At 37.8% G+C, this 12,336-nt stretch overlaps 1 protein-coding gene across 9 annotated transcripts in view; it reads left to right on the forward strand.

Moving 5' to 3' along the window:
- The window catches only part of ULK4 (unc-51 like kinase 4), a 646,083-nt gene that overhangs the window by 48,156 nt on the left and 585,591 nt on the right, over window positions 1-12,336 (forward strand). For all 9 annotated transcript variants that reach the window (XR_002785708.2, XM_064274755.1, XM_064274756.1 and 6 more), the window contains exons 14-17: window positions 1,414-1,474; window positions 4,048-4,229; window positions 5,069-5,115; window positions 9,846-9,924. Coding sequence is in view for 8 of the 9 variants with exons in the window: in XM_064274755.1 (XP_064130825.1) it covers window positions 1,414-1,474; window positions 4,048-4,229; window positions 5,069-5,115; window positions 9,846-9,924 (369 nt within the window). In the remaining variant the exon portion in view is untranslated. The remainder of the gene's footprint in view (window positions 1-1,413; window positions 1,475-4,047; window positions 4,230-5,068; window positions 5,116-9,845; window positions 9,925-12,336) is intronic.

A 12,336-nucleotide genomic window follows, 5' to 3' on the forward strand; every position in this document is an offset into this window, starting at 1 on the left:
CATGGAGACAGCCACACATTCCATTTCCTCCTTCTGTTCCTGACACCTCTATTCCTGTGCCTTCTGGTTTGAGCCCCTGCTGATAATTTACATTTTTAACAAGTTCCCAGGACATTATACGTAAGACTCACCTGGGGATCTTGTTAAAATGTAGATTCTGATTCAGTATATCTGGGGTGAAAATGCAAATTCTCAGCAGGCAACTTGTTAGAAATGCAAATTCTCAGCAGGGGCTTAAACTGGAACAAACTGGTTCGAAGCCCTGATTCTAGGATTCCACCTTCTAGTTGTTGTTTATCCTTAGCTTCCTACAGTCTGTCCTTATCCTGTGTGGCCTTGGGATAACTTAGTCTTTCCTTGTCTTTCATGACCCTGACGCTGTTGAAGAATACTACTCAGATATTTTATGGAGTGCCCCTAAATTTAGGTTTGTCTAAAGGTTTATCATGGTTAGAATGTGTTTATGCATTTCTGACAAGAATTCCACCAGTCAAGGTTTTTAGATTTATGTAAGTTAGAGGTTTTAGACAAGTTAGATGTGGAAATGGGGGTAAAATTTTTGATTAAAAGTCTCAATATGAAGTATTTGGGCAGTTTCTTATATGAACTCATGCCTCTGTGGTTTTGTCCAATAAATCATGCAGCTTCCTGAAATGGGGTCTTTCTGATTCAGCCAGCAAGTCCTAACTATCCTTCAAGACCCCACCCTGCCATCCACTTCTTCCACAAACCTTGTCCCCACCCCATCGGCCTGAAGTGCTTGCTCCCTGTCTAAATTAAAAAAAAAAAAAAAAGATTTCTCTGAATTTTTTTTTTTAAATTATGTCCTGCCTGGTTTGAATTGTTACTTAGGTATTTTATATTGTTTATTACTGTTTAACAAGTGTTTGTCTCATCTTCCTAACCCAGGGTGTCAACTCTCTAACACTAAGGATCATGTCTTTTATATCTTTGTATCCTCCTTAGTACTTAGCATAGTGTCTCACCTTGGTAGATACTCAGTTATATGTATGTTGAATGACTAAATTTTCCACCTAGAGGTAAATTGATTTAAGCATAAACCAAGATAGGTGAATCTTTTCCCTGAAGCTTTATTTTATTGCAGATATCAGTTGAAATGATTAAAAAAATAATTTACTTATATTTGTGTATTCACATCTGAAAGGGCATTGTTGAATTCTTATTCTTTTGATGACAATTACACTTTTACAGTATTCCTTATTTTTCAGTTCAGTTTAGTAAATATTTATTGAGGACCTCATATGCATTTGATGTTTTATATGGTACTATTGGAGATACAAAGATTTATGAGGTATAATCCCAGCCCTCATAGATTTATGATCTGGTAGAGGAGATAGAGAGATAGACATCTGTCTCAAAAGACGTCTCAAAAGTTTTTTTTTTTAATCACAGATAATGAAACAACCACCAATCAAATTTGATCCCAAAATATTGCATCTGCCAGCATATTCAGGTAGGATCATAAAGATTTTACCAAACACTTAGACCATTTGGGTACAGATACAAATATGAAATTTATTAGCAAACGGGACTTTTTCTTATATGAATAGCTATATTCTGATTTTCTTGCCGATTGGCTGTATTCTTGGGACAGTGTTCCATAGTAAAACATAAGCAGTCAGTAAACCACTCGTGCTAGCCCTTGACATTGTGCAACTAAGTCTGGGCTGCGTTGTACTCTTGTGGGTGGGTAAGTTCCTGTAGGCCTGGGTGAGTATCCTGTGTAGTGGGTGGGGGGGCCTTCTCTTGCCCTTTCCCTTTGTTACACTCTGTTGAATTTCTACTATTCATGGTGCTATTGTGGGTGAAAGTGTTGGGGACCACAATGAAGAACTGGGATTCGGCCTCAGGGGAGTGGTCAGTGGAGAATGGGGTCAGGTGGTTCACTTTTTGCAGGGATGGTGTAGGGGTGGAGATACTTCAAGGATGATTGTTGCATTTCCTCTCAGCTAATGGAAATTCTTATTTAGGGTCAAGAGAGGAACTTTTTATATTCTGTAACTTTTGATTTATTTTTTGACAAGTTATGTTTTAACTTGTTGAGCTTATCTGGAGGTAATTCTTCATAGCTAGAGTCTACAACTTGATGTAAATTCAAAATAAAATACGCTCAAAGAAAACAGCTAATGGTTTATATGGGTCTCAATACTGATAAAAAAAACAGTAGCACTGAAGGACATTTTGAAAGACTAGTATGAAGCAAAATGTTCTTAATATTTATTGCTTTCATCAGGAGCCCTGGTGGTGTAGTGGTTAAGTGCTCGGCTGTTAACCAAAAGGTCAGTGATTCAAACCCATCAGCCACTCTGAGGGAGAGAAAGATGTGGCAGCCTTCTTCCATAAAGATTGCAGCCTTGGAAATCCTATGGGATGGTTCTGCTCTGTCCAGTAGGGTCGCTATTAGTCAGAATTGACTTGATGGCAATGGGTATTTTATTGCTTTCATTGCCAAGGAAAACTGTCATGAAAACCTAAAGAGTTGTTATCTGGAAATAATATTCTTTCTCTTTTTTCCTTACTTTAAATTATTTAGGAAATTAATTATTTTGCCTAAAGATAGCGATTGGCTTTAAAATGCGTTAGTTTTAGATACCACCTCATTTCCTAGCGTTTACCTCTTGTTTCCGTAGGGTTTGGAAATAGGGATCCCAGGTGCCTGAGCCATCATAACATAACCTGGTTATGTTTAACAGTAGTTTCATTGGAACTTTTTTTTAAAACTTTACTGTGCTTTAAGTGAAAGTTTACAAATCAAGTCAGTCTCTGACATAAAAACTTATATGCACCTTGCTACATTTTTTTTTTTACATAGTCGCAATTACTCTCCCCACCATGAGACAGTCCGCTCCCTCCTTCCACTCTCTCTTTTCGTGTCCATTTTGCCAACTTCTAAGCCCCTCTACCCTCCCATCTCCCCTCCAGGCAGGAGATGACAACATAGCCTGAAGTGTCCACCTGATCCAAATAGCTAATGCCTCACCAGCATCCCTCTCCAACCCATTGTCCAGTCCAATCCATGTCTGACGAGTTGGCTTCAGGAATGGTTCCTGTCGTGGGCCAACAGAAGGCCTGGGGGTCATGACCACCGGGGTCCTTCTAGCCTCAGTCAGACCATTAAGTCTGGTCTTTTTATGAGAATTTGGGGTCTGCATCCCACTGTTCTTCTGTTCCCTCGGGGGTTCTCTGTTGTGCTCCCTGTCAGGGCAGTCATTGGTTGTGGCTAGGCACCATCTAGTTCTTCTGGTCTCAGGATGATGTAGTCTTGGGTTCATGTAGCCCTTTCTGTCTCTTGGGCGTGTTATTGCCTTGTGTCCTTGGTGTTCTTTATTCTCCTTTGATCCAGGTGGGTTGAGACTCATTGATGCATCTTAGATGGCCACTTGCTAGCCTTTAAGACCCCAGATGCCCAGATGCCACTCTTTAAAGTGGGATGCAGAATGTTTTCTTAATAGATTTTATTATGCCAGTTGACTTAGATGTCCCCTGAAACCATGGTCCCCAAACTCCTGCCCCTGCTTCGCTGACCTTCAAAGCATTCAGTTTATTCAGGAAACTTCTTTGCTTTGGTTTGGTCCAGTTGTGCTGACCTCCACTGTGTTGAGTGTTGTTCATTGGAACTTTTGAACAACTGTAGAACCTTTGGCTCTTCCAATATTTTATGGCTCAATTGCTTTATTTGTACAAGGGCTGTCTTCTTTTCTCATAATACAATTTTATGTATCTTTGCATTGTATTTTAGCTTGCAGGATAACTCTTCATTAGACTCATGCCTTTTTTTCCCCCCCAGCGTATTTTTCCCTTGAGAGAGTTTAAAAATCTCCACGGGTAGAAGAGGAGATGCGTGTAGAAGGATTGATAAAACTGGTGTCATCTTTGGAGCATTTTGTGGTTTTGATGGTGTTAAGTTATGGGGTTCTTTGTTCTCATCCTAGCTTTTGAAATTCTGTGCTCCATTTTATTTCCCTTGTAACGTTTTCAGCAATCCTTTTCACTTAATACACTTTTATTATTTTCTTGCCTCTGCAGTGGATAAGTTAGTATTTCTGAAAGACCAAGATTGGAATGACTTTTTGCAACAAGTGTGCTCGCAGATCGACTCCACTGAGAAGAGTACTGGAGCCTCCCGAGCCAAGCTCAATCTCCTTTGCTATTTGTGTGTGGTGGCCGGCCACAAGGAGGTGGCTACCAGGCTCCTCCACTCCCCAGTGGTAGGTAGTCAAGTTGTGAAATAAAGACTTTCTCAAGGTCCCTGCAACATTCCTGTGCCCTTAATGTTTGCATTGCTGTAGCGATTAAGACAAACGCTAAAATAGTAATTCGATTTTAATTATATTGAAAAAATACTGATTTATTAAGATTATAGGTTCACCAGAATTATTCTCTGTTTAATCCTTAGGTCTAAAAGCCGTTAAGTAGAAAGTGATTTTGGACTTTTTTTTTTAAATACTCAAGTTTGCATTTGATGTTAACTTGTCTTAACTGTCAGATACTTTTCATATCTGAAATTGTAAGACAGAGACTTTTTCATTAGCTTCTGGTGGCCCAGTTAAAACCCCAGGGTTTCTGGTGTGACAGTTGGGGGCAGAGGGAGTCTCTGAGTCTGAGCCTCTGAGACTTTTTTTCTTTTTCCCCTGGTTATATTACTTCTTGGACTGTCTTGATTCATTGGTAAAACCACGAGAATTTGGCAGAGTTTTTGAAGTCGTCCTAAGAAAACAGTTATAGAGTTCTGGCGGCCTTTTTTTTTTTTTTTTTTTACAGTGGGCCCTTGGGAACTGGCTTGAAAAATTTATTTGCTTACAGGATAGTATGAAGATTACTTTTTCGGTAGTTGGTGTGTGTCTGTGGGGTAGGGAACATTTAGGGAATGTAAATGAGTAGGAGAAACTGAAAGCACTGTCCTTAGTTTTTATTTTTCTTTTATTTGTCTAGTCAGTGCTTTTTGCTTCTTTGTAAATAGTTCTGTTTGACGCAGGATTTGTTAACATAGTGCTCACTCTCTCTGTTGTTCCATGTATGAAATGTACATTTTAATTTTTTATTGCAGTTCCAATTGCTAATCCAGCATTTGCGAATAGCTCCAAACTGGGATATGTAAGTAACATTTTTATTAAAAAAAAAAAAAAAAATTACCTTTCATGGTTTTTTAAAGTAGTTCCAACATACCTATTTATCAAAAGCAGATTCCTGAATAGTTATCATAAGTTATTCTGAAGTAATTGACTTCACTGTGTCATAGGCAATTTTTCTAGGAATCCCATTTGTAAAAATCTAAGGAGAAGATTTAAAAATAGCCTTAATCCTAATATTATAAATAACAATTCTGGGGTTATATAAACTACTTCTGGAAACTATTAACTGTTAACTCTTTTGCCTGTTCTTTAGCAGATAACTGTAACCTTCATCTCCATGATTTAATCCAGATGTACTTCCTTAGGAGTTTTTACTTACCACTTGTATCTTTTCCACACGTAAAACCTAGCTTCCCTTTAATGTTACTTAAAGATCTAGCAGGAATATGACTTACAAGCTCCTGATGGAAGTTTTTGCGTTTTATGGAAGTACCATGGTGTGGTGAAAAGCACATTAGATAAGGTGGTAGAAGGCTCTAGACTCCAGTTACCAATAAGACTTGGCCAGATGATTTCCTCTTTCTGAGTTTCAGCTTCTGGGGAGTCTGTGGGACACTGAAAAGGTATAGGCTTCAGGTTCAGGTAAACCTGGGCATGGATCATACATCTCCCCTCTGGGCAAATTGCTTCACCTGCTGAACTTCAGTTTCCTCATTTGTCAAATGGGGATAGCATATCTACCTCATAGATTTGTGGTAACACACTTTGCATGAGATAAGTATATGTGAAATACTGTTTATCTGTTTCTTAGTGGGTGCTTAGTATTCATTGGAAGCTTGGGAGTTGTAGGTATTATTATCAAGCCTGTTTATCTCACTTGATTATTAGGAGAAACACACGAAAACATGGAGGCGAAGGTATGATGGTAATCATCCTTCCAAGTCTGCAGAATGTGGAGAGACACTACGTGATCACAAAGCTGCTTTTTTCAGTTGTTATTCTTATAATTCTTATAATGTATCTTTTGATGTTACTCTCCTAAAGCAAAGTTTGCCACTACACAAGGGGATTTTTAGGTAGTTTTTGAGCATTTAATACTTTTGAGGAGGTTTGTGGTATGTTCATTAAAAAGAATCCAGTCCATCTCCTAAGACTCTAGAGAGAATTTAAACGATATCCTTGAATGGAGTGCCCCCTGCTGATTTATAAAATTAGATATTTCTTACTCCTTTCCAAATACTGCTTTTTAAAATGAATTTTTCTATTCTTTTAACTGAAGCTTAATTGTAAAAAAGTTTTAATATGAGGAAAATGGTAGTAAGGTGATAAGTCCTCTGGCTGGACCTTTTTTTAGTCCATTCCCCCCACCCACTCACAGGCCTTTTGTCCTGTGAAGCCTTCTCTGACCCCATGTCACGTTACCTTGATAGCATAAGATAAGGGCCCTTAACTTAGCCTGGGAGGAAAACCATTGCGAACCAAAACCAAGCCACTTGCCCCCAGTTGATTCTGTCTCATAGCGACATTATAGGACGGAGAAGAACTGCCCATAGGGTTCCCAAGGCTGTAATCTTTACAGAAGCAGGCTGCCACATCTTTCTCCTGTGGAGCAGCTGGTTCAAACTGTCCACCTTAACCACTGCGACACAAGGGCAGTAGGTATATTTATCCTTGGCTTTGTTCTAAATATAGAAAAACTGAATCAGGGTGACACCTAATTTTACAAGGTTCTCTTTCCCCTGCAATATATATACGTTATGTATTTTTAAAAAGCCATTAATGATTTTTATTGGATGCCTTTTATTATATATATTTTTTTTATGAATGTCTGATAATTTTATTTACCCTGTTCTCTATTTTTGGATAGTATTATTAGACTTTGTAAATACTATTTTGGTAAACGTATTTGTGCTTAAATCTTTGTACCTATCTATTTTCTCTTTTTTGCCCTTTGGGAAGATTCATAGGATTAGAACAAATCGGTAAAAGAGGATAAATATTTTTGTGACTTTTGGTAAATTCTGAAAATGCCCTTCAGAAACTGCATCAGTGTATATCCCCAGTCAATATGTATGAGAATACTTTTTTGATAGTACTTTCAACATTGGATATTTATCAAATTTTGTAATCTTGCCCATCAACTGGTCAGTCAAACAAAGGAAACATAATTGGATAAGAAAGTTTTCAGATACAGATATCCCTTATTTAGACATGATCACTGTGGAAACTTAGTGACCGCCCTCCTGGATGTCTTAACTCTGCTTACAGACATTACTATACGGTGTGCCTGAATGTCCTTATGTACTCCGGGACATGCTGAGATGGGTGCACACACCCCCCTTATTTTAACCTAGGTGATGTGCTGTCTGTTATTTTATAACCTGTATTTCCTCCACTTTCCTGGTCGTCCAGTAGGAACTGTTGTTTGTATATTTGTTATCTAACACACATTCATTGAGGACTTGTGTGTGTCATCTTGTAATAGCTATATAATGTTTTGTTGTGTGTACACCATGTTTTATGTAAGTGGGTACTAAACTTTTTCTTCATACCCTTGCCAAAATAATTTTTTTTTTGGTCAATTTTGAGTCAAGTTTGGTAATTTACATTTTCCTAGAAAACAATTATTTTTAATTTTCTCTGTATCTCTGGTTATTTACCATTTCTTTTCCATGATTTGTTGTATTTCTGCCTTTTTCTCGGAGTAAGAGTGGCTTTTTGTTTCTCTTTGGTCTTCTGGTATTTACGTTTCCTAGCCTATTGATTTTGTGCTTTAGTTTTTAAATTTAATAATAACTTTATTCTTTCAAAGGACAGTTTACCAAAACCAAAAAACCAAACCTGTTGCCATCAAGTTGATTCATAAAATTTCAAGCACTGCAGAAAGACAGAATACTCAAAATCCCCCACCACCATCCCGCTTCCTCTATAGTTAACATTTAGTGACCATGATTTTAGACATCTACGTATTTAAGAGGAGCCCTGGTGGCAGTGGTTAAGAGCTTGGCTGCTAACAGAAGGTCAGTGGTTCAAACCAGCCAGCTCCTCCGTGGGAGAAAGATGTGGCACTCTGCTTCCAGAAAGATTACAGCCTTGGAAACCTTACTGGGGCAGTTTTCCTCTGTCCTACAGGGTCACTATGAGTCGGAATCGACTCAGTAGCAATGGGTTTTATAAATTCGTAAGAGATACATAGAAATACTTTGAAAAGCAGTATTGTACATGTTACTTTGAAATAAAAATTATTTAATTGTACTTGGATTTAAGAAAAGAGTTTTCTAATATTTCTTCATCCAAGATGTTAGCTCATAAAATTTCAAGGTTTAAAATAGATTACATACAAAAAACATAAAAGATTGGTCACTGCTTTTTAACTGTTGGAATGCTGAGGAAATTCATTCTCTTATTTCTTCCTGTCTACAGATAGAACTGTTTGTGTATTATCATGGTCTGTGATACTTATTCTCTGTTCTGTAAACAAAATTCTCGTCTTTTTTGGGGGTGGGGAGTGGGGGAGACACAGTTTCTCCATTTCTGAATTCTTCATTTTAATTCTCCTCTTGCTTGACTGGGTTTCATTATCTGGTAGTCTTATTTTTTTTTTTTTACACTTTCAGGGAGATCTTTCAGCTGCTCTGCTTCTGGAGTGGTTGGCTCTTTGAGGGCCTCTCTGTGGTTTTAGGGGTCAGACACCATGGGCTGCATGAGGCTTCCCTTGACCTTGGCCATACTCACCCCCGTGCAGTGCTGCAGCATCTGCTCACTGTCTCCTGGTGCTGCCCATGGCTGTGAAGGGCTCGGGGCCAGCCTGACTCTTCTGTTTGAGGGACTTGTTTATTCTTTGTTTTTCACTGCCTGAATTTTTCTTTTTTACCCTAAGCCTGTGAAATCTGTAAGAATTATTTCTGTATGTGAGAGTTCTGACAACACCTGCATTTTATCTGTGATACTCTTGAGTCAGATTTTATTTCCCGCCCTGCATATGTTTGTTTTAGTAACCTGAAAAACAGAGGCTCACTGGCTAATGTACACACTTTGATTAGCCCAGAGAACACGCAGGCATCATGACATAAATACGCAGTTCTCATCAACTCACATACTCTCTTTTTTTTTTTCAGTTAAAAAAAAATCTTATCGAAGCTAATTATCTTTCTACATGAAATAACTTTTTCAAATCACAGTGAACTAATATTTAGTAATTTATCAACTTTGTTTCCTGCTGGATACCAAGGAAATACCTCGCTGAACTAGTATTTATTGAAATAGGACAATATTTGCAGAATGGATGATTGTACAGTTTTCTGTTACAATAAATATAGGTATATATGTAAAGCTGTTTTGATAGTAATTATTTACTATTTATGTAGAAACGCATTGGTTTACTAACAAATGGAAAAGAGGCCTGTAGCCAGACGCCTCTGTATTCAGAGATAAAAAGCTTATTTTCCTCTTCTCCTGGTTAAGGCCTTTTAACATGTTTATTTTCCCATTTTCCTGTTAAACCACAGCTTGTTTAAATGTTGTCACTATACAACAGTGCTGCAGAGGGCATTGCTGTTCATGTCCCCTGTGTACACGAGGGAGAGTTTCTCTGGGCTGTATACATGGCGGAGCGGGTGCTTGTCCTATCACGTTCAATTTTTATTTCATGTTCTTGTATCTTATGTCCATACATGTGTAATGTAACTAACTGGGAGTGGTTCCTCACTTCCTAACGTCGTTGTTCAGAAACTATTTTCTGTCCACTTACAGACGGGCCAAGGTTGCGCGGGTGATTGGTTTACTGGCCTCGCACACAACCGAGCTCCAGGAAAATACACCTGTTATCGAGGTAACTTCATTTACTACTAAACTGTTACGAGTGAAGAAAAGATTTTTCTTTGTAATTCAGAGGATGCAGCTTTCTTTGACCTTAATTTTCTTTTGTGAGTTATGCAATAGCTCTACAACTGATAACCTCAATAGATCTGCAGGCTTAAACACAGAAGCTCATTTACAGCGTAGTCTGTTATTAAAGATGATACGGCAGTTAACAAGGCTTGTGGAATTGTAGTCATCGTTATTTCAGTTATTTTTGGATAAGGCTTGTTTCATTATCAGTTTTCTTGTAGTCTACCCAGTATTTTATTATAACTCAAGTGCTTTTAGTTAAAGCATAGCTCATAATGCAAATGAACATTCTTTTCGCTTTTCACCTTGAATTTAATGTTTTCATCCTCACCAGTTGTCAGTTATTTCTGGCAAAGATCTCAGTACTTAATGGCCATGTGTGCCGTATTTTCTAATATCAATCATTTCTTTCAAATTCTAATACTAGGTAGCATTTCTTATGAATTCAGTTAACTGATAATTTCAAATCCTGTGAAGTGAATGCTCCCATCATATGGCCTTTTTGAGTGTCCTTGAACACTAAAAAGTACTTTCTATCTGCCCTGATGATGCGTGTTATACTTAATTGGTAATAGATTTTCATCCCTTGGACTGAGAGAGGCTGAAATGTCAAAACAGATGAAAATAACTAAGAACTTCTAAGGGGAAGGGCAAGGACTCCTGAAGGAAGGGGAAAGTGGTAAGGAGAGGGGATCCTGTAGAGCTAGAAGCTGGTGGAGTGGTATTTGGGGCTTCAGGAGGAATTGTCTAACCCAGTACTGTCCAATCGAAATTTCTACAGTGATGGAAAATAATTCTGTATCTGCCCTGTATGTGGCAGTAATATCCCACCTGGCTCTGGGGGTCTGGGCGGATATGTGGAGAGGGAGTTAATTTCATCTCACTGCATTTTCTCTGCATATGCTTCCGTCTCTATTTCCTGCAGAGATCCCTGTCAGATCTCTGAGTTATCAAAGAAAATGCCACTAAGTCTAAGCTTTTCCTTCTTTCTGGGACCAATAGAAATAAGTGGTAGCCTGTCTGATCACTGATGGTACCCAACTTGGCTACCAGAGATGTATAGACTAGGTTTTTATCTGAAAGACTTAGCAGATCAGGTAGAATCAGCAGGTAGATGAGAAAGCTTAGGAGCTCAAGAGTGGATAATTCCCTCTGATGATGCAGAGCGAAGGGTCTCCATTGAGACAGGGTTGCTGTAGGAGATGTGAGAGAACTTAAGGAAAATTCGAAGCGAAAGTCCTGAGATTCTAGAGAACATTCTTAGATACCTAGAGCAAGCAGTCATTGCTCAGGAGCAGTGTAGCAGGAAGAAAGAGCCTCTGAAGTTGTAAGGCTGTTGAATTAAAATATTCAATAGATGCAGTAAAAAGTAGGATGGGGTACTTCAGGAAACCGAGTGGCTTTAAAGATCAATTGAATAAATTCTCAAGAAAAAGAAGGTAGAAATTATGACCTAAAAAGGCATGGAGTATAGTCCAGAAGATTCATTGCATTGTTCAGTATGGCAGCCACAAATGGCTACTGAGCATTTGAAAATTGGCTATTCTGAGTTGAGATGAGCTATAAGTGAAGAACCCATACTGAATTGTGAAGATTTTAGTACAAAAGGATAAGGTAATATATCACTTTCATTTGATATTGCTTATATGCTTGAATGATAATATTTTAGATCTACTTCATTAATAAAATCTATTATTAAAATTAATTTCACCTATTTTTATTTTTTACAGTGGCTATTAGAAAACTTAAAATTGCTTTTGTGGCTTGCATTATAGTTCTTTTGCATATGCGTATTTCTCTAAGATATACCTAATGGAATTTCTAAAAAAAAAAAAATGGAATTTCTAGGAGAGATCAAATCAGACAGAAGTAAAACAGTTGTCAAATAATAGAAGAAGATTTTACTCTGACCAGAAGAAAGGGTCAGATCTTTTTTTTTTTGAAGAATATTTTATTGTGTTTTCACTGAAAGTTTACACAGCAAATTGCTTCCCATTTAACGATTTTTACACAAATTGTTCAGTGACATTAGTAACATTTTCCACAGTGGGTCAACATTCTCCTTATTTCCTTTCTGGTTGTTCCATTTCAAGTAATCTAGTTTCCTTGCCCCCTTACCGTCTCACCTTTGCTTTAGAGTAATTGTTGACCGCTTGGTCTAATATAGATGTTGTTTTAAAGGAGCACAGCACTCATGGATGAGATTCTTAATTTTATGCGTCAGTTTGTTATTTAGCTAAAAGGAAAGACTCAAATCTTTAAAGGTCTCACCAGATGTCAGGGAAAAAGATGCACATTTAGACATATCCTTGTGAAACTTGTAAGAGAAAATGATAGAAAACCAAAAACCTGA

Source organism: Loxodonta africana, chromosome 22, assembly GCF_030014295.1.
Source record: "Loxodonta africana isolate mLoxAfr1 chromosome 22, mLoxAfr1.hap2, whole genome shotgun sequence".
NCBI lineage: Eukaryota > Metazoa > Chordata > Mammalia > Proboscidea > Elephantidae > Loxodonta > Loxodonta africana.